The 19223-nt window shown below is 52.2% G+C and overlaps 1 protein-coding gene across 5 annotated transcripts in view; it reads left to right on the forward strand.

The window, feature by feature from the left end:
• The first annotated feature begins 1212 nt into the window (after nt 1–1212).
• The window catches only part of FMNL2 (formin like 2), a 111620-nt gene continuing 93609 nt past the window's right edge, over nt 1213–19223 (forward strand). For all 5 annotated transcript variants that reach the window (XM_041467293.1, XM_041467296.1, XM_041467292.1 and 2 more), the window contains exon 1: nt 1213–1454. In XM_041467293.1, coding sequence (XP_041323227.1) covers nt 1338–1454 — 117 coding nt within the window. In that variant the 5' untranslated portion in view covers nt 1213–1337. The remainder of the gene's footprint in view (nt 1455–19223) is intronic.

Genomic DNA, 19223 nt, shown 5'->3' on the forward strand with positions numbered 1-19223 from the left:
GGCACTTCCTAAGCCGTGCCTCGGGCACAACCCTTATCCCAGAGAATGGAAATCAAGGAATGGTCATTTTCCAAACTATGATGCTCATCCTTTTGCTTTTCCCCCAAGATTAATCTCCATGTGGATAGTTTCCATGGCCAGGAGGAGAGGCAGCAGCACGAGTGTTGTCGTGAAGGTGAGAGCTGAGTGAAAATCATTCTTCCCTGGAGGGATAATTGGATGCTAATAGAGGGAGATATGGGTTGGCGGGGCTGACAGCAGGGAATGAGGTCTTGGATTTGGGATTAAACCAGATGGAAGTGAGGACAGCAAGTCACCAAATGGGCTGATGGCATCTCCCAGGGTCGGGGCTCCAGGCTCCTGTTTCCTGTGCAGCCCTGCATTGCTGGGATGCTGAAACCCTGCCTTGGAGAGAACTTGCAGGGAACGCTGCAGAAAAGGGGGATCACAGCTGAGGAACGGGCAGGTCTGATATGCTGGGGAGGATGAACCTCCCGAGCACACCCGGGCAGCTTCAGCTGAGGTATGGATGTGTCGGGGCAGTGAATTCCATCACCCCGGTTGTCCTGATTTCTCTCACCCGGGATGACGGCTGGGGGACCCAAGTCCTTGGGCACCTACAGCCTTTTTGGTGAGCAGCAGGACCACGGCTTTCCATAGCAAAGGTCTAGAGTTAATCACAGCATCCCAGAATCCCAGATTGGTTTGGATTAAAGGGACATTAAAGCCCACCCAGTGCCACCCCTGCCATGGCAGGGACACTTCCCACTGTCCCAGGCTGCTCCCAGCCCCGTCCCACCTGGCCTTGGGCACTTCCCGGGATCCAGGGGCAGCCCCGGCTGCTGTGGGCACGCTGTGCCAGGGCCTGCCCACCCTTCCAGGGAAGGATTTCTCCCGAATCTCCGCTCTCCCCCTGCCCTCGCTGTAAACCATTCCCCGTGTCCGCTCACTCCCGGCCGCTGCCAGCGCGGCCGCCGAGGCAAAATGGAGGCGGCGGGGTCTCCCCCACCCCTTTCCCCCATTTTTCCACTCTTTTCCACCCTTTCCCAGGCATTCCCACCCCTCGCCCGCCTCCCTCCCCCGGCCGGCGGCGGGACTACGAGTCCCATGGCGCCGCGGGCCGGGGGCGGAGCGCGGCTTTGTGCGGGCGGCATGCGGGGGAGCCGCAGCCGGGGCTGGAGCCGGAGCCGGAGCGAGCCCGCCCCGGGGGGAGGAGGGCGAGGGCGGCGAGCCATGACGGGCGGCGGCGCGGCGGAGCGCCCGCGGTGGTAGAGGGCGAGCGCGGGGCGCGGAGCCCGCCCGGCGCGGGGCGCGGAGAGCGGAGCGGAGCGGCCGCCATGGGCAACGCGGGGAGCGTGGACGCGCAGCAGACGGAGCTGAGGGCGCACAGCGTCCCCCTGAAGCTGCCCATGCCCGAGCCCGGCGAGCTGGAGGAGCGCTTCGCCGTGGTGCTGGTGAGCGCCGGCCCCATTGTCTGCGGGCAGCGCGGAGGGGCCGCCGGGGAGGAGCGCGGCGGGGGAAGGGGGGAGCGAGCGGCGCAAAGTTGGCTCGGGAGCCGCGGCCGGGCACAGGTGGGCTCGGCGGGGCGGTGCCGCCCGCGGGACGGGGCCGCGGCTCTTTGTCTCGGCAGCCCCCCGAGGGCCGCCGTGCCCCGGCCCGGGCGGGTCCCGGGGCCGGGTCGGGCAGCGCCGGCGGAGCGGAGCCCGCGGGGAGCGGAGCGGGAGCGGCTCGGCCGGGGACACTGCGGGGACAGCCGCTCCTGCTCCGCGGGGACACCCGCTCCTGCTCCGCCGGGGACACCCGCTCCTGTGCCCCCCGCGACACCTCCGGCTTTCTCCTCCGGGAAACGCCGCCGTCCTGTTTCCCCGGGACACCCCGGTGCTGTCCCCCCCGCCAGGGGACACCCCGGTCCTTCTGCCCCGGACCGTCCCGGTGCTGCCCGGGTGCGTGCGGGACAGCGGGGTTTGTGTTTGGGCAGCCCGGACGGGTCGCTGTGTGAGGGAAGCGGTGAGGGAAGCGGTGAGGGAAGCGGTGAGGGAAGCGGTGAGGGAAGGCTGAGCCTTCCCTGGGCGCAGCTCCCTTTGGGCTCCCCGGGCAGCGCGGCTCCCTGGTCGCGCCCCGTCTCTTCTCTGCCGTGCTTTTTTTTACTCGGAGCCACGTTTGCGTGTGGAACGGGAGCTGGGGGAGGAGGGCGAGCGGCTCCATGTGCGTGCCATGCCCTGCGCTCGCTGCAGTGCCACGGGAAGCCCGGAGCTGCCGGGGTAATTCCCGGCTCGCATCCCAGAGCCGCCCCCCCGCTCCCTGGAACGCTCCCGGCGCTGGGCGAGGATTCACAACTGGTGTGTGTTGGGGATTATTTCTGGTTAGACCCAATTAGATTATCATGTCTAAGAAAAGAATAAGCCTATTCAGGCAGGAACCCCCACTGACGAGCCAAATGGCGAGTGAGATGTTAGGATTATTAGGCACAGTGGAAAAAAGCCTGGTGTCGCGTTGCTCTTGTCGGGGAAAGCCGGGGTCGTGTTGGGGATGGGAGATGCTCCCACAGGCAGCACATGGCTCGGAATCCGGTCTGCATCCATCTGTGACTACCAGAAGGGCTCCTGGCTCCGTCTGCCTGCATGGTCTGCGGGAGGAAATCGGTGGGTTTGGGTTAGGGCATGGTGATGGATGACATCTGTAAAAGGCAGAGACGTCATTTGGGGGAGCCTTAGAAACGTGGAACGTAAATACGGGAGATAACAGCACCCAGCCTGTCATTTCCCGAGGTGCTCGGAAGGCTTTAGAAGATGGACTTCAATTAAGGCTGGGAGGAGATGAGTGCTGCAGCTTTGCTGGAGGGAGAGGCCGGCCATGCAGGTGGGCAGTCTGTACAAACGTGCTGTGGGACGATTTTCCCCCACTGATCTCTTCTCCCACTGGGAAAAGCTGTGAGATGGGACTGAAACAGCCCCAAAAATCCCCTTCGTGCTGTTCTTGCAGCCAGCCAGGGATGACTGGTGTTGCTGCAGCTTCCAGGAAATCTCTGACCAGCTCATGAAAGAATAAACTGCCGGGCTGTGATTATTTTGTTTTCTCTGTGGCTCTGAGGGAGAGATGACTGTGCCACTGGTCAAACCCCAGAGAAGTGGAGAAGTGCAGGGATTAACAAGAAAGGAATGATTAGGGGAAAAACCATGAGGAATATTTTCTTTGGGGAGAGAGGATTAGTCAGGAGCAGGGAGTACGAAGAAGGAGATGCTGAAGGTTATAAGACTAAATCTCACCTTCTTTATGAGCTGTCTTAAGAAATTAGCCTGGCACAAGCGTTGCTGGCACACTCAGAGCCCTGGTGAGGTCCCGAGGGCTGTGCTGACAATACCAATTTCCATATCTCTGATGAAATTCCCAAGGCTGATCTGGACGTTGATGAACATGATGAGTGGCTGTGTGCAGGTCTCCCTCCTCACACCGGGGGGGTTGTGCCCATTTCTGTGTGGGAGAGGTCCCTCCTGTGTGTTGGGAAGTTTTGTTCTCTGCCCTTGTGCAGAGTAGGGAACCCTGGCCCTCCAAACCACGAGGAGAGCACACTTGGCCATGATTTCACCATGAGTGCCATGACACCAACTGCTTTATTTTTTCCTCCTCAAGCACGCTGTCCTGAGCTGCTCCAGCATCTCTGGAATCCCTTCAGCGAGGGGATGTTGTGCCTGGAGCTGATGGATGTGTGCCAGATTGTTTGTGGGGCTGTCAGAGGATTTTGTGTCCAGAAAGGGCTCTGGTGTGGTGGTTTGTCCACCTCGAACACCCACACCTGGTCACCTCAAATACCCACACCTGGTCACCTCGAACACACACCTAGTCACCTTAAACACACATTGTCACCTCCCTGCCTCCTGGTCCTCCTTGAGGTGCATGAATTTCAGGAGATGGTTGGCACTGCTCCAGGTCACGTTTTTTGGGTGAAGTTCTCAAACCTTGTGCTCCCTGTGCCCTCGGTGTTCCTGAGGTGTCCTGAGGGACAGGGATGCCACTGGCTGTGTCACTCCTCATGGTCTGTTGGGCAGTAATCAGGGTTTTCTCCCTGGGTCTGTGTCTCCTGGTGCTGTTTTGGGCACTGCTGTAGTAAATGTGCTGCCGTGGTTGGTGCGTTGAGCCTGTGCTGGTGGGCACTGGGCTCTGTGTGTGTGTGTGTTCCAGGAGGATGTGTGTGATGGGATGTACTTCAAGGAGGAAAACGTGGAGGACAACCCAAGAGAGAGCCAGGTTTCAGTCTGTAAGCTGAGCGTTGCTCCTTCCATCCTCTCCAGCTGATGATTCTCCCCTTTTCCTGTGGAATAATTCCCTTCCTCTCAGGGCTGCATGAGAACGTGAACTCCAGGGAAGCAGTGGTGTGTGGTTTTGCCACCAGGTTCCCAGTCTGGCTGTGCTGGGTCTCAGCTCTGGCTCTGAGCTTCCCAGCAGTGGCACTCAGGGACATCCCACCCTTGTCCCTTCCCCAGTGCTCTCTGCTCCTCAGCAGCGTGGGATCCTTCCCTATGGACACATGGGCATAAATCCTGAATTCTGGTGCCCACGCCGTGTGTGCTGAGAGCAGCTCCCTGTTCAGCAGCCCAGGGGTGCCAGAGGCATCCACAGACACGGTGGCACCGGAGCAGGGAGCTGTGGGAGCTGGTCCCAGCTTTGCAGCTCCTGCAGCAGGGTGGTCTCCCTGAGCCCAGCGCGGGGCTGCACGTTAGCAGATGCCACGTGGTTTGGAGGAAGCAGCCAGGCCGGGCTTGGCAGGGGAAATCGCTGCCTAATGAGCTGTGATTGACATAATTTGACTGCTGGATTACAAATCTGCGGTGAGGTTAACAGGAAATATCCTCTTCCCCCTCCCGGTGGGGTCTGGGTGCACAAAGGGCTCCTCTGTGCCCGCTGCTGTGGGGTGGAGGGCTTGGCCAGAGGGCGAGGGAGGTGTTCCTGCCATCCCCAGGTGAGGCACCTACCTGTTCCTGCTTTGCCCACAGGAGCATCTCCCTTCTGCTGGAATTCCCTTCTTGCCCCTGGATTTTGTCCCGGCGTCGTTTTCCATCCCAGGGAAGGCAGCTTGAGTGTCTCCTGCTGAAGAATTTGGAAGCTCAGTGTGAAAACTCTTAATGTTTCCCAGCTGTTCCCCTTCTTCATTGTCTATCAGATATATTAGGCATTGTTTTATAAAATATATATATATATATGTATGGTTTAGGGTCTCAAAATCATTACGGAGCACGAGGGGGCTGCAGGAGATATCTGTGGGACAGAATCAGCCTCCCTGCTTTGGTGGGGCACTGCATTCCTTCCTGTGATCCCTGAGTTTGTCCTTGGGATGGATTTGAGATCTTGGGATGGATTTGAGATCTTGGGATGGATTTGAGATCCTGGAACACCTGAAACAGGTGGGAGTGGTACTGGGAGGTGAGAGACACTGAGGTGGCTTTAGGAATCTTGAGGAAAATGAGCTTTCTGAAATGCAGGTGTCAAACAGAGCCGTGGGGTTTCCTTGCTCAGGCCTCAGCTCTGACAGGCTCCTGCCACTGGGGATTTTCCTCAAGGTCTCCTGAAGTGATTGGGGCAGTGACGCTATTGCTTGAAGAAACAACCTCATAAATCACATGGTTAAATATATATATTTCACACAGCAGTGCCTGGTGGTGACACCTCTGCCCAGCTGCTTTGTCAGTCAGGCCATGGCATTTGTAAATTTTTCCACCCAGACATCGCTGGAGAACGTTTTTGTAAAACCGATTTTTTCCTTTGAGTGTCTGGAATACAAGGGTACTGTGGTGGGTATTTAGCTGGTGGTAACCCTGCTAAAATTAATTTCAGCTCCTGTAAACCTGGAAGACCTCTGAAATGGCCGGGCTGATGTAGATGCATATATTTTTTGGTGTACCATTTTTCCATGCCAAATAACCCCATTAATTTGGGTGATGGTGAAGGGATGAACCCTCCAAATTACACATGAAATTTTGTTTAAGGTGAACAACAACAGGTCAAGCAAACCCTCTTCCTTTACCTTTAACCTGTCCCATCCTCTTTCCTCAGAGCATTGAAGCTTTATCAAACATCTCTATCAACTTCCTTAACCTTGTGGGAGAGATAAAGGGGTTTTATGATTTTTGTTTTGTCTGCACGAACAAGGTCGTGCAGGATTTGGCCCTGAGGTGTGAAATGCTCTCTTGTGAGCTACTCTGTGTCATGGGTGATGCTAAAGAAAGAGCTGGAGAGGTGCAGGATGAAATTCAGGGTTTACCAGGCGATCTGAAATCAATCAGTGGCTCTTGAGTAGTTTCTGGTTGGTGATTGAGTGACTTGAAGCCACGGGTGGCTGCCCTCAGTATTTCATTTTAAAATCACTTCAGCTTTTCCTGCTGCATGAGGAGGTAGCAAAGTGCACAGAAACTTCTCCCCCTGAACGGCAAAACTCAGCAGATAACAAACCCAAACCAAAATGCTGGATTTCCTCCTGTGTTTCCAGAAGCACATTGCTGTTTTTACTGTATTTTGGGATTGTTGGACAAAAATTGTGAATCATTCAGGCAACTTCTTAACGACTCCAACCCCTTTTGGAGTAAAACATCCATGTGAAGGTGTGCATGGTATTTACCAGCCCTGTCCTGTGTTTGTGTGGCTGTTTTGGAGAAGGGGAATGGTTTTCCCTGCTGGAATTTTGGGTTTTTCCCTGCTGGAATTTTGGGTGCAGAAGGGATTTGGCATGTGGGATCCATGGGTACCATGAGGGATCAGCACCACCCCTGCTTCCACAGGGTCCAGGCAGTTTCCTGCTCTCATTTTGAGTCCAGCACCTGCTGAAGAAATGGTTTTTTTCTGCCCAGTCTGTCAGAAGAAGTGGTTTAAATCCATCCCCATGCTCTGAGCTGAGGGGTGAATGACCCTGCAGGAGTAGCTGGTTTTATTTTCCTCCTTATTTCTTGCTTGTGATCCATCCTGAAATGAAACCAACCTTTGACATATTCACTTTCTGATTTTAGTTTGCTCACTGGGAGGCAAACCTTGTGCCATCCCTGCCTTTCCCCCAACACACTTTGACTTTGGAGGTTTTCTGTTCATTTTTTTCCAGGCTGTGCTGTTCTTGCAGCTCGATAGCTGGAAGGGGGAATGGCACAGCCCAGAGCTCCTTTGGAGGTGGGAAGTCCCTGGGGTTGGTTGCAGTTTTGCTTTTGCTTTCCTTCGCTGACCCAGCTGTGGTTTGTGGCGCTGCCTTTGGCTGGTGGCACTGGGGAGGGTCTCTGGGGCAGGTCTCAGGTGCTCCAGGGCCACCAGCACTGCTGTGCCCTGCTGGAAGGGCTGGCACTGGTGCCCACTGTGGATTTAGGGCACGGGGAATGTAAAATCCCCTGGGTTGTGCTGCACGAGTTGTTGTTGGAGTTGGTGACTTCCAGCAGGAGAGCTGGGTGCCACTTTTGCACCAAAACCATTCCAGAGTGCTCCAAGCCCTGCCCAGCCTGGCCTTGGGCACTGCCAGGGATTGGGGCAGCCCCAGCTGCTCTGGGAATTCCATCCCAGGCAGGAATTCCTTCCCAATATCCCACAAACTTGGGAGATGGCAAGGGCAGCCCTGGGGGCTCCTGCTGCCATCACCAGCCCCTTCTGCCCCTGGACCACCAGGACAGAACCTCTGAAAGGGCAGGAGGCCAGAGTGACAGAATGCCAGCCTGGCCTGGCTTGGAAGGGACTTTAAATCCCATCCATTCCCCCCCTGCCCTGGCAGGGACACCTGTCCAGCCTGGCCTGGGACACTGCCAGGGATCCAGGGGCAGTGTCTCTGGGAATAGCCCAGATTTCTGGGATTCTGTGATCCAGAGCCAGCCCTGCCTCTCTCCTGGGCTGGCCTGGGTCTGGCAGGGCAGGCTGGCACCCGGCTGTGCCCGCAGGAATCCGTGCTGGAGCCCTGGCACCGTGACCTGCTCTGCTCTCCCCAGCACGAGCACATGAATTATGCACAACATGCTAATGCAGCAGCACTTCAGCACCAGCTTATTTTTAAGCATCTGGGCTGCCTCTTGGCTTTGAATTAAGCACTTTGTGATCAGGATCCAAGCACTTCCCCGTGCAGGAGGGCAGACACGAGAAGGGGCTGGTTTTCCTGCTCTCTCTCTGTGTCCTCAGAAGGTGTGGGGACAGCAGGAGGCTGGAGCTGTGCCTCTGGAGGGTTTTTCCTAACTCTGCTGGGAGGTGTAAAGTGGGATTTTCCTTTGGTGAGCAGAAGATTAGAGTTTAAAACCAGCAGAGCAGTTTGCAGCCTGCTTGCAGGCAGTGCTGGTGATCTGGCTGCTGAGGACTTCTGTGGTGAGCAGGGTGCAGCCACATTTGAGACAAACTCAGCTGAGTTATTGTTTTCTTTGTTTGGAAGAGTCCATTTGGGAATTTGGTATGGGAAATAAGTGACACCAACTTGTTCCATTTGATTTATATGAGGGTTAGAGAAAATCTCTACCCCGGGGCCAAAGGGCTCAGACTGGTCAGGGAACAGCACTTGGAGCTGCTGGTGCTTAAAAAATGGGAATTTCCCGTTTATCACCTCCTGGTTTCAGTTCTGGAGGGCTGAGCAGGTTTCCATCTCTTCATGTGCTCACACCAGTTGACCCTGAGGGTTGTGCTCTTGCCCACGTGGTTGCTGGGAAATGCCATGTTCCCAGTTAGTTCTGCTCCAGTTTGGGTTGGATTTCAGGGAAAGGCTCTTCCCCCACAGGGTGCTGGGCACTGGGAGCTCCAGGAGCATTTGGACACCGCTCCCAGGGATGCCCAGGGTGGGATTTTGGATCCTGTGGGTCCCTTCCAGCTCAGGAGATTCCCTGACCCTGCGATCTGTGGCTGGTGAAAGGTCTGTGATGTTTTCACTCAGAATTCCATCTGATACACTGAAAAACACAAGCATTAATCTGTCCAGGCTTTGCCTCTTCCTAAAGTAACGCCTTTCTCGAGTGTTTCACGGCACAGAGACTTGGCTAATGTATAACTTGTGTATGCTGGGCTCTCAGTGACATATTGCAGGGCTGCAGCCTGTGGTGGCTTTCAGTTCAGCCCGAGATCTCTTTAACAAAACAAGTGTTTGTCCGCGGGGACTGCGCAGCCTTAAACATACATTTGGGGAGGATATTCATAAAGCACCAGAATGGGGGCATTGTCCTGCCAATGAATGCTCCTCACACGAGGGCTGGGCTCTGCTGGACCTCCAGGACTCTGCCTCAGCTCTGGAGAGTGGCTGTGTGTCCTGGCTCAGGGGCTGGAGCCGCGCCCGGCGCTTCCCAGCGCTGGGGACACCTCGGCGCGGGAACTGGGAGCTGCCCTGGGAACTGGGAGCTGGGAGCTGCCCTGCTCCTGGGACAGCACTGCCAGGCCTGGGCTGGGCCCCAGGGAGGGATCCCGTGGCAGGAAGATGCACAGGAAAGCTCCCAGAGGTTGTGACTTCCCTCGTCACGTTGCCTGAGCGGCGCGGAGCGGGGTTAACCACGGACAGGACACGGAACGGCTTCCCAGAGGGCTGGGGTGGATGGGATTTTGGGATTTTGGGAAGGAATTCCTGGCTGGGAGCGTGCGCAGGGGCTGGAATGGGTTTCCCAGAGAAGCTGTGGCTGCCCCTGGGTCCCTGGAGGTGTTCCAGAACAGCTTGGAGCATCCTGGGACAGCAGAAGGTGTCCCTGCCCATGGCTGGGGTGGCACTGGATGAACCTTCATGGCCTTTCCACCCCAAACCACTCTGGAATTCTGTAGCTCCTTTCAGAGGTCGTGTCCTGGTGGTGCAGGGGCAGAAGGGGTTGGTGATGGCAGCAGGAGCCCCCAGGGCTGCCCTTGCCGTCCCCAAAGTTTGTGGGCAGGTCTGGCCACACTCCCCCCGTGGGTGTTGGCCAAGGGCAGGAGTTCCTCCAGGACAGAATATTCTTGAGCCTTCCAGAATATATGAAGAGATTTTGGATTTTGTAGTGTGTATCTGGCTGTTGTGAGAGATACCTTAAAAAGTACAAAAATTGTTTTTCCCCCTCTTTTTTTCTTTTTAACATATATTGTTTGGCCAGAAATCCTTTACTATAAAAGGACTTGGGGCAGCTCTAGAGTGTACATCTGTTCCTTGTTTGTCTGCAAAATGACTGCACAGTGGAGGCCAGAAGCAGAGAATAGAGGGTTGTACGAATTGGCAAAGTTGCTGAAGTCTTTCAGAAGCCAGTAATTACAATGAAGAAGCAAATTGTTCAATCCAGAAATCCTGGTTGTTCATCCATCCAGCATCCTGGCCTGTCCCCCTGTGGCTCCCCTTGTCCTGCTTTCCAGAGGACAGACAAATGTCCCAGGTTCACGTGGGCCAGGTTTGGGGCTGGCTGGGTGGCACCATTATCCAGAGGGTCTGGGAAGGGATGGAAATGGCTTGGCTGAGTTCATGCAACACTTTTCTGACAAAGGTTCCCAATGATTTACTGTGTTTGGGAGTGCTTCAAAGGCCCCTCTGCCCAGCTCTGAGCCTTGCAAGTGCAGATGATCAAATAAATTAACTATCACAAATATTTAACTTAAAGCCTGCTCAAACAGGAGCTTTGATGTTGAGTGTGTGTGGGGGAGCCTCTGTGTGGCTGCGCACTCTCCCAGGGATATTGGGTGAACGTTGAATTCGTCTCTTCTCTCAGATACAAGAAGCCTAAAACTGGAAATGTAAATAATAATTAATTACATTTATTATTCCCCCTTCATGGGCAGCAGGTTGGGATACAGCACTGGGTGGCATTGGAATGAATTGTGGCACAAGGAGTTTTCCTGGGAAGCTGATGGAAAACAGATTGAACAGGGCAGTCACTTCTGAGGACTGCAGGGTTGGCCATGCCATCCCTACAGAAAACTTTGGCTCAGGGCTGATTTTTCGTGGCATTGGTGCAGGGTGTTGCTCGGTGGCCACAACTCTCCAGGTAACCAAAGTCCCTTTGATGTCAGGATAATTATTTGGGCTCCATGGATTGAGCCAGGATTGTTTGGTAATTAATATAATCCTTGTGTGATAGCAGCTGCTTACAGGTAGCTGGGCTGGCAGTGAGTTGTTGGCTGAAAATTGCAGCTCCCTGGAATAGTCTGGGAGTTGTCAGACCTTCCCAGTGATCATCTCGCAGGGAATTGTGTCTGAGAGCTCAGCTCCGCTCCGTGGCACAGCTTCAGCTGCAGATCCCTGTTCTCTTGATCATCTAAATGAGTATCTGAGTGTGGCAAATGCACAATGTGCTTTTTGCTAAATAAAACAAGAACTTGGGTGCTTGACGGGCGTTTTTGCTCCATGAATTTTTCAGGAGCCTCTGGCGGTGCTGCAGGGGAAGGAGAGGAGTGAGAGGGGCTTGGAGCAGCCTGGGATGGTGGAAGGTGTCCCTGCCCCTGGGATGGGATGGCCTTTAGGGTCCCTTCCCACCCAAACCATCCCGGTGTTCCACGATTCTGTGCCTGAGCAGATAATGAAGTGCACAAAACACTGCAGGGAAAAGGCTTTGCTTTTGAAATTTGTTTTTTTAACCCCTTTAATACCAGACCCTGTGATACCTGGGGTAGTCAGGGCTGTTTTCCTTGCTGTTGTGCTGACCACGCTCAGGAGAAGTGAGAGATTCAGCTGACCCAGATCAGGAGGCAGCAGAGTGGGGGCAGAGGAGTTTAGGAAGCTGAGTCTCAGGCTTGGTATGGATTAGAGGGAAGTGACCTTTCAGCTCAGCCCACGCCGGGGTTTGCAGGGTCAGCTCAGAGCCTGGTGACCTTTTCTCCTGTCTCAGGCCTCTCTTGCTCCCTCTGAGTCTGCAGAAGCTTTGGGGCCATTCCCAGCTCTCCCACCACTCGGTGTGGGGGCAAGAGGTGTTTGCCAGAAATAAATCTGTGCGTGTTCCTGGAAGTGCAGCCTGTTCTGAGCAGAAGGCAGGTGGGCTTTCTCCCTGCTAGGGAATGATTCTGCCACATTGAAGTGCTTCAATGAGAGCATAAAAGGAATTGTGCAAGAGTTCCCATGAGCTGAGTCCTTCCCTGCTGATCCCTGTTCAGGATCCTTCAGCAGCCAGGGGGATGCAGATGGATTCCTGGATGTCAGAAAACCTCAGTTTTCTCCTGCATCCTTGGGTATGGCAGATCCAAGGTATCCTGAGCTGGATTTGCAGGGCAGAGGAGGAACTGGGATACCTACAAACACCAGTGAGGCAAAAATTGATTAAGCATGAAATTCTTCTCTGGCAGTGAACTCTCTGCTGGCTCGGGGACAAAAGGTTGCACAACTGAAAGGGAAAAGGAATTTTATTTGGAAAGCTCAGAGCTATTGTTTGTTTGGTTTTGCTGGTGTTTATTTTCTGTCTGATGGCAGATCTTTGTTAAAGGTGAATTATCCCTTCTGTTTAGCAAGTGGAGTGAAAACAGCCCCGATGCACTTGTGAGGCATTCAGGGAATTGCTGGAATTGTTAGAATTGTTCGAGGTGCTCCGAGGAAGTGCTTGGGGATACTTGAGGTGCAAGAACCCGTGTGGAGCAGGGTATTACTTGTGTGCCTTGTTCTGGTATTGGAACAGCCTAGACAGCAGATAAATAAATGTACAGGTGCACTGGAACATCACAAATAATACCTGTTGTAATACTTTGAGTTTAACCTACAGGCTTATTGGGTACCACGTCCCAGCTGCTGCTGCTGTGCCAAAATATTTCACAGAAAAGATGGGGAGGGAGAAAAGCACCTCCTCTTTAAACTGGGAAAATTCAGGTTTGGATTTATTCCATCCCAGAAACAGTGGGTTTGGGAATGCCTTGTCAAGAAGATGTTCCTGCTGTGACAGCTCAGGGTCTGTCCCAGGGCCACCCATCCCTGGGCTCAGGTTTTAACTCTTTTTAACCATGATTTCCTGCTCAGGGCCTTTTCCCACAGAGATACCAGGCAAACAGGGAGGCCTTCACTGTGTGTAGCCAAAACAGTGACCCAGGGCTGGCATGGGCTGCTCTTATCCCACTGACCTTGTGCTGGGGGTGCCACAGCCATGGGCATGGCTGCTGCTCCTCTGGGAGCTCGGCAATGACCCAGTTTTGTTTTCCAAAGTGCCTCAATTCTGGCTGTTTCCTCCTCTTTTCAATCAGCAGAGATTTTTTTTGTTTTCTGCTCATTCCCTCCATCAGCAAATTTTGGGTGAAAACTTCCTCTTTCCTCCGGGGAGCTGGAGGCAGCAGCTCCTGCAGCATCTCAGTGCACCACGAGAATGACAACAGCAATAATAATAATAACAACAGTGATAAAGGCTTCAGACAGTGATTAAAAGAGCAGATTTATGGATTTTTCTGGCCAGCCTCCATCCTTGGAGATGTCTGTGCGGGTCCTTCCCTGGGGGATGGTGCTGTGGGGGTTGATCCTTGGCCAGGGGGGTGTTTGTGGTGCTGTCCCTGCCCCATCCCTGGCTCCCTGGACATTCCAGGACATTTCCAGCCCAGCTGTGGGAGCTCAGCCCTCTCTGTCTGCTCGTGGCTCTCTCAGAGGCATTTGGAACTTCGTGGGAGGGAATGTGGCTGGAGAAATATCAACATGCCACGAGCAAATCCACCTCATTAGGGAGCAGGGTTTAACATTTTTTTGCATTAGTGGGAGGCTGAACTGCGGTGTTTGTGTGCTTGGGGTGGAGGGGAGGGATCTGTGTGCTGTGTCTGGATAGTGGGGCATGGAAACCCATCAGAATGGGAAAATTGGGGAAAAGGAACAAACCCAGAGGTTGGGTTTGCTGTGCCACAGCTGGAGGAAATCCTGGCTGGAAGCTGTGCTGAGATGCACAGGAGTGGCTGTGGGAGGTGATGCCAGTGGCAAGGGTGGCTTTAGGTGGGATTTTGGGAAGAAATTCCTGCCTGGGCGGGTGGGGTGGGCTGGGCTGGAATTCCCAGAGCAGCTGTGGCTGCCCTGGATCCCTGGCAGTGCCCAAGGGACACTGGAGCAGCCTGGGAGGTGTCCCTGCCATGGCAGGGGTGGATTGGGATGGGTTTAAGGTCCTTGTGACCCAAGCCAGTCTGGGATTCTGGGATTCCTCTCCAGGGAAAGCTGTGGTTTAAGGAGGAGCCATTTCCCTGTTCCACCACAGTTCCCTTGCCTGGCAGCTGAGGATGCCCAGCCTGTGCTGAGCCAATCTCTTCTACCAGGTTTTTATCATGTTAGGATTATTTATTAGGGTTGTTTTCCCACTCTCCATCTCCTGGTTTTTGACTGGAGCAGCAGCTGGGATCTCGGAGCAGTGTCTCCTGTTCCTGCCAGGGGAGCCCACTGGTGTCCTCACGTTGTTTCCTGGGGTGTTTTGATGCCTTTTTTCCTACTTCATGTCACATTTTGACCTCTGGAAAATGTCACCTATCCAGGTGTTCGCCTAGTCCCTCAATTCCCATGCAGCGCAGGAACTCCTGTAAAATAAAAAGGGCTTTATTTTACTCCAAGTAAAACAATAGCTGTACTCACAAACCATTCTGAACAGCCTGTTCAGGTAGTGATTTACACTGGATTCTTCCTTCCCTCTGCTCAGTGCTCAACTCCTCAGCTCATACGAAAACATAAAACTTTCTTCTTTTTAATTTAATTTTATTTTAATGGGCAACATCTTTTTCCCAGAGTCCCTGGGTTGTGGTAGCACCATATTGAGCAGGGGTTTATGTTACATGAACAACCATTCCACTTGGTCATACCCAATTTAAGTTCTAGGCAGATTTTTACTGGCCTTTCACTTAATAGCTAAATCATCTGGAAAACAGATTGGAGTTTTTATGTAGTGTGGGCTTTTTTTTTGAGGTGGAACCAGTCTGAAAATCACCAGAAGTGCTCTTCAGTGTGCAGGGCCGGGATGATGTCCCACCTCAGCATGGGGTACATCAGGAACAGTTTAATAGTTTTTAAAATTCAGTGTAATCAGGGCAGTGCCTTGGGTTTGGCTGGCAATGGCTGATCAAATGCCACAGATTGGGAATTTTCACCTTCATAGAAGAGCTGTCCTTTCCTTAAAACAGCATTCCAACCTAAAATAGGATGTTTTCAAATCCCATACATCAAATCCTCAAAAACCCCTTTTAAACACCGAGCAATTCCTGATAATTTCTGAACCAGGACGCCAGGAAAAACCTCAAATGAGATTGAATAAACTCTATTATCCCAGTATTTGTGCATAAGATGAATGGGATAATGGGAAAAGCAGAGCTTTGTTCATGGATCCCATTTCTTCCTAGGAAATGAGTTGGGAGGGTGGAGTGGGATGGAGACAGTGCTTCCAGCAGGAGAATTGATGCTAATTGACAGCTCATGGATCAGCAGTTTTCCAAACAAAACTGGGGAGCAGGCAGCCTCACATTCTGCTGGAATTGGATCATTTGGAGTAGAAAATCCAGGGAGAAACAAAGCACGAGCCCATTCAAGGATAGTATTTATATATTTATATACAGTATTTAGCACTGGAGTGCTAAAACACCAGGGATTGTGTAGGATTTGGTGATTTGGCAGATCCATGTACAGTGGTCAGAAATGCTGCTCTTAAACACCAGGGATTGTGTAGGATTTGGTGATTTGGCAGATCCATGTGGGATGGTCAGAAATGCTGCTGCTAAAAATCAGCAGTTGAGTAGGATTTGGTGATTTGGCAGATCCATGTGGGATGGTCAGAAGTGCTGCTGCCCCACTGCAGTCACGATTCTCACCCAACCTGAGGGATATTTTTGTTTCTGGAAATGTCTCATTTCAGGAGTGACTTCAGCTCTCCAAGTAAAGTGGTATTTTTGTCTTTATGTGGGAATATTAGAGCTGGAATTCCAGCAGAGGTGTTGGGATTCATGAGGGATGGATGCCTGGAATGGGCATTAAATGGGGATGCTTTTATCTTAAGTGTTGGTATTTAGGGAGAGTTGTGTAATCTGATTTTTAGGAGGTGATGCAGGTTAAGGGATTGGTCCTGGGGAAGGAGCTGGGGATGAAACCAGGCTTCCTTGATCCAGGGGGTTTTTTGGGAGCTGGGGAAGAGCACACCTCCTTGTGGGGTGCTGTTTGCCTGGTTTTGTGTGCCAGGGGGCTGCAGAGTGCAAAAAGGTCCTGCTGAGCACAGAAAAGGCCAGAGAATTTTAATTTGGGGTTTTGTGACCCTGGTAGAAGCTGGAGCTCGGAGCACCCTTTGTTGTCACTCTGAGGTGACAACCCTGAGGTGACAACCCTTCCTCAGTGCACTCCAGAGGGTCTGGTCCCCAAAATCCCTGGAGAAATGAATTTGTCCCCTGGACTGCTGCTGGGGATTTTTAAAGCTGGAAAAAACAGGGAAAAAAGGGAATTCTGTTGTTCCCAAGCAATGAATAACCTGGCAGTGAGGGACCTGCTCTGTGTTGTTTAATGCTCACGTTGTTCATCACTTGCAGCACAACTCGAGCAGTTTATTTTAAGGTTTGGGTTAGAATAGATTTGCTGTTGTCTCATCCTGCGTGTTGAATTTCTCAGATTTATTTGTTTTAGACAGCCTCTTTTCATTCTGTTCCTTTGGAGTTTGGGAAAGGATATTTTCTTTCCCTTTTTGTGTGGCAGTGCATCCCTGCCTTCCCTCATGTTTTCCTCACCTTTTCAAGTGCTCAGGACTCTTGAGTTGTAAATATTTTGATGCCTCTTTGGATCCAGCTTGTGAATGCTGGAATAATTCATGTTTACTGTTGTTTGTGACACCTCTCATCTCTTCATTTTCTCCATCCCAGCAGTTTATAGATTTTTATTCTTTTATGCTTTAATATGAAGACGGAGGAGTTTAACTCAGAGTCCAATCTCAGTGTAGTTTGAGGTGTTTGGTGAGCCCAGTGTGGCTCCTGAAAATGCTCCTTTATTTTGTGTATTCCCTTCCCTTATCCACCTCCCTTCCAATGTTTTTTTCCTTCTCCTTCTCCCTGTGATTCCATCTGCAGCTTTTTATTTTGTAGCTGCCTCCTTTGCTCTGGCCTGAGCTTCTTTTCCATAACTTAATCCTCCTATGCCAAAATCAATCCAGTTTTTTTGTGGGTTTTTTTTTGCTTGCAGACAATATTATCCCTGCTTGTCTGTACTGAATATTCCACAGGTTTGCTTGCATGGCCCTTAAGTAGCTTAGGGATAAAAACGAGGATCATTTTCCAGTAATTTCCTGGGTGACTCAATTAAGTTTTAGCTGTTGCAGTAATTCAGTGCCAGGGTTATTTATGGCACAATCAGCCAGGGAGTCTCTGGAGTGTTCCTGGAGCTTCCCTGGATGGAAAGGAGCCACCAGGAAGGGATGGCTGTGACTTGGAATCATGGAATGCTTTGGTTGGGAAGGGATGTAAGGATTTCCCAGTGCTACCCCCTGGGACACCTTCCATTCTCCCAGGCTGCTCCCAGCTGGCCTTGGGCACTCCAGGGATCCAGGGGCAGCCCCAGCTGCTCTGGGAATTCCAGCCCAGCCAGGAATCCCTTCCCAATATCCCTCTGGCAGTGGGAATCCATCCCCTGTGTCCTGTCCCTCCATCCCTTACCCAAAGTCCTGCTCTGAGGGATCTGCATCCTGCAAGTGCATCTGGAAATGCAGGATATTTTCCCATTTATAGCCAAGGCTCCCTCAGGCTGTGTTCTCCCAGTGGGCTGGGAGCTAGCAGGGAGCAGCTCAGGCAGGCAGAGCTGCTCTCCCTGCACCGTTCCTGTGGGATAAAACTCGGGCTGTCATTCCCTTTTTTTGTTGGAAGCCAGCTTCAACACAGCCCAGTGTAAGGAGAAGTGGCTCTGGCCCACAGATGTTGAGCATGAATCATGCTGCTTGTCTTTATTTCTCAGCTGGGGTTAACTCCTGGGCTGTGGAAAATAAAAATGGGCTTTTTATTGCCTCGTGGAGCTGGAGCAGAGGGATGAGTGCTGGAGCACCCAGAGCCTGCATCCCAAAGAGATGAACCCAGCTTTGTGCTGGCTCTGGGTGCTTTGGACAGGGCTTTTCCTCCCCAGCATTCCCAAGAGATGGAAATTCCCACAACGGGGGAATGGCTTGGCCAAGCACTCCCAGCAAGGCTCTTCCCTGCTTGCTTTTGGAGGAGAAATCTCCATAAATTGCTTTGAAAGCAGGAGCACTAATGGCACATGACAACTGCAAAGCAGCAATAATCATCTTTCTGGGCATTCATTTAGGGAATGGATTGGAAAAGCTTAGGAGGCCTGAAATCCAGGATGTTTCCAGGCTCAGCTTTCCCATTTGTTTGATGCTTTTGGGGCTCACCTGGTCCTTAAAGCAGGGCTTTGCCAGACCTAGACTGGTGCAGGAAGAGGTGCATAAATATAAGTATATATATGATTAACAATTGATTGTTGAATGCTTTTATTACGGCAGTATTTGGAACACTAACAGATGAGGATAATTAATCCAATTGAACGGGTGTCCTTACAAAAATAATCCCAGCAAATGGTTTTTCATGTAGCCTGAAACACAGCAAACACATGAAACCAATTTTAGTTTGTCAATTCCTTAAATTTCCACGACATCACCCCCAAATTTAGGCTTATCAGGACAAAATGCTCCATACTGAGAGCTGCTTATTGACTCTGCACTGGAATAAATCCTAATAAATTGTCATAAATCCTAGGGTTTGGCATTGTTGTGTAGATCCAGCTGTACAGCAGAGAATTGGCACCACAGCCTTGGTTTTGGAAGCAGTTTTTGGGAAAGATGGGACACAAGTGGTTAAGGACAAAATAAGAGAAATGCAGGGAAAAAGAAGGCATTATTTGGAGTTGTATTTATTTATTGAGGCTTTGTGTGGTTTGGCCTGTTTGTAGAAGTGGGGCTGCTGGAGGGACACTTCCCTGAAGGCTGTTTTTGTGCCTGTGGAAGGTGTTAATCAAGGAGGTGGAACTTGGGAAGGAAATTAATTTAATTGCTGTTCAGATTTTCGGCAGGGCGAGGGGAATAATCACAATAATTCCACTCAGCTGCAGCTCCTGGATGGCTTCTCTTGGCAGGGAACAGGTTGGGAGAGCACCTCAATTCAAAGAGTTCCTGCACTCTGGGACAGATTTTGCTGGGCTCCAGCCACTTTGGGACAAAAATTCCCCTGTAATTAGGTTTATTCTCATCTGACCATCTGTTGATGGAGCCTTCCCTGTGCTCCAGAGCCTCCTCTGGCTCCAGGGAGATCCTGGCTGGCTCTGAGCCCTTCTGGGAGCTGACACAGAGCTGGGGGGGGGTTTGGTGCCCTGAACCTGGGAGCAGCTCCCACAAGGGCTTTTGGGT

The sequence above is a fragment of the Pyrgilauda ruficollis genome, unplaced genomic scaffold, assembly GCF_017590135.1.
Source record: "Pyrgilauda ruficollis isolate IOZ18807 unplaced genomic scaffold, ASM1759013v1 scaffold205, whole genome shotgun sequence".
NCBI lineage: Eukaryota > Metazoa > Chordata > Aves > Passeriformes > Passeridae > Pyrgilauda > Pyrgilauda ruficollis.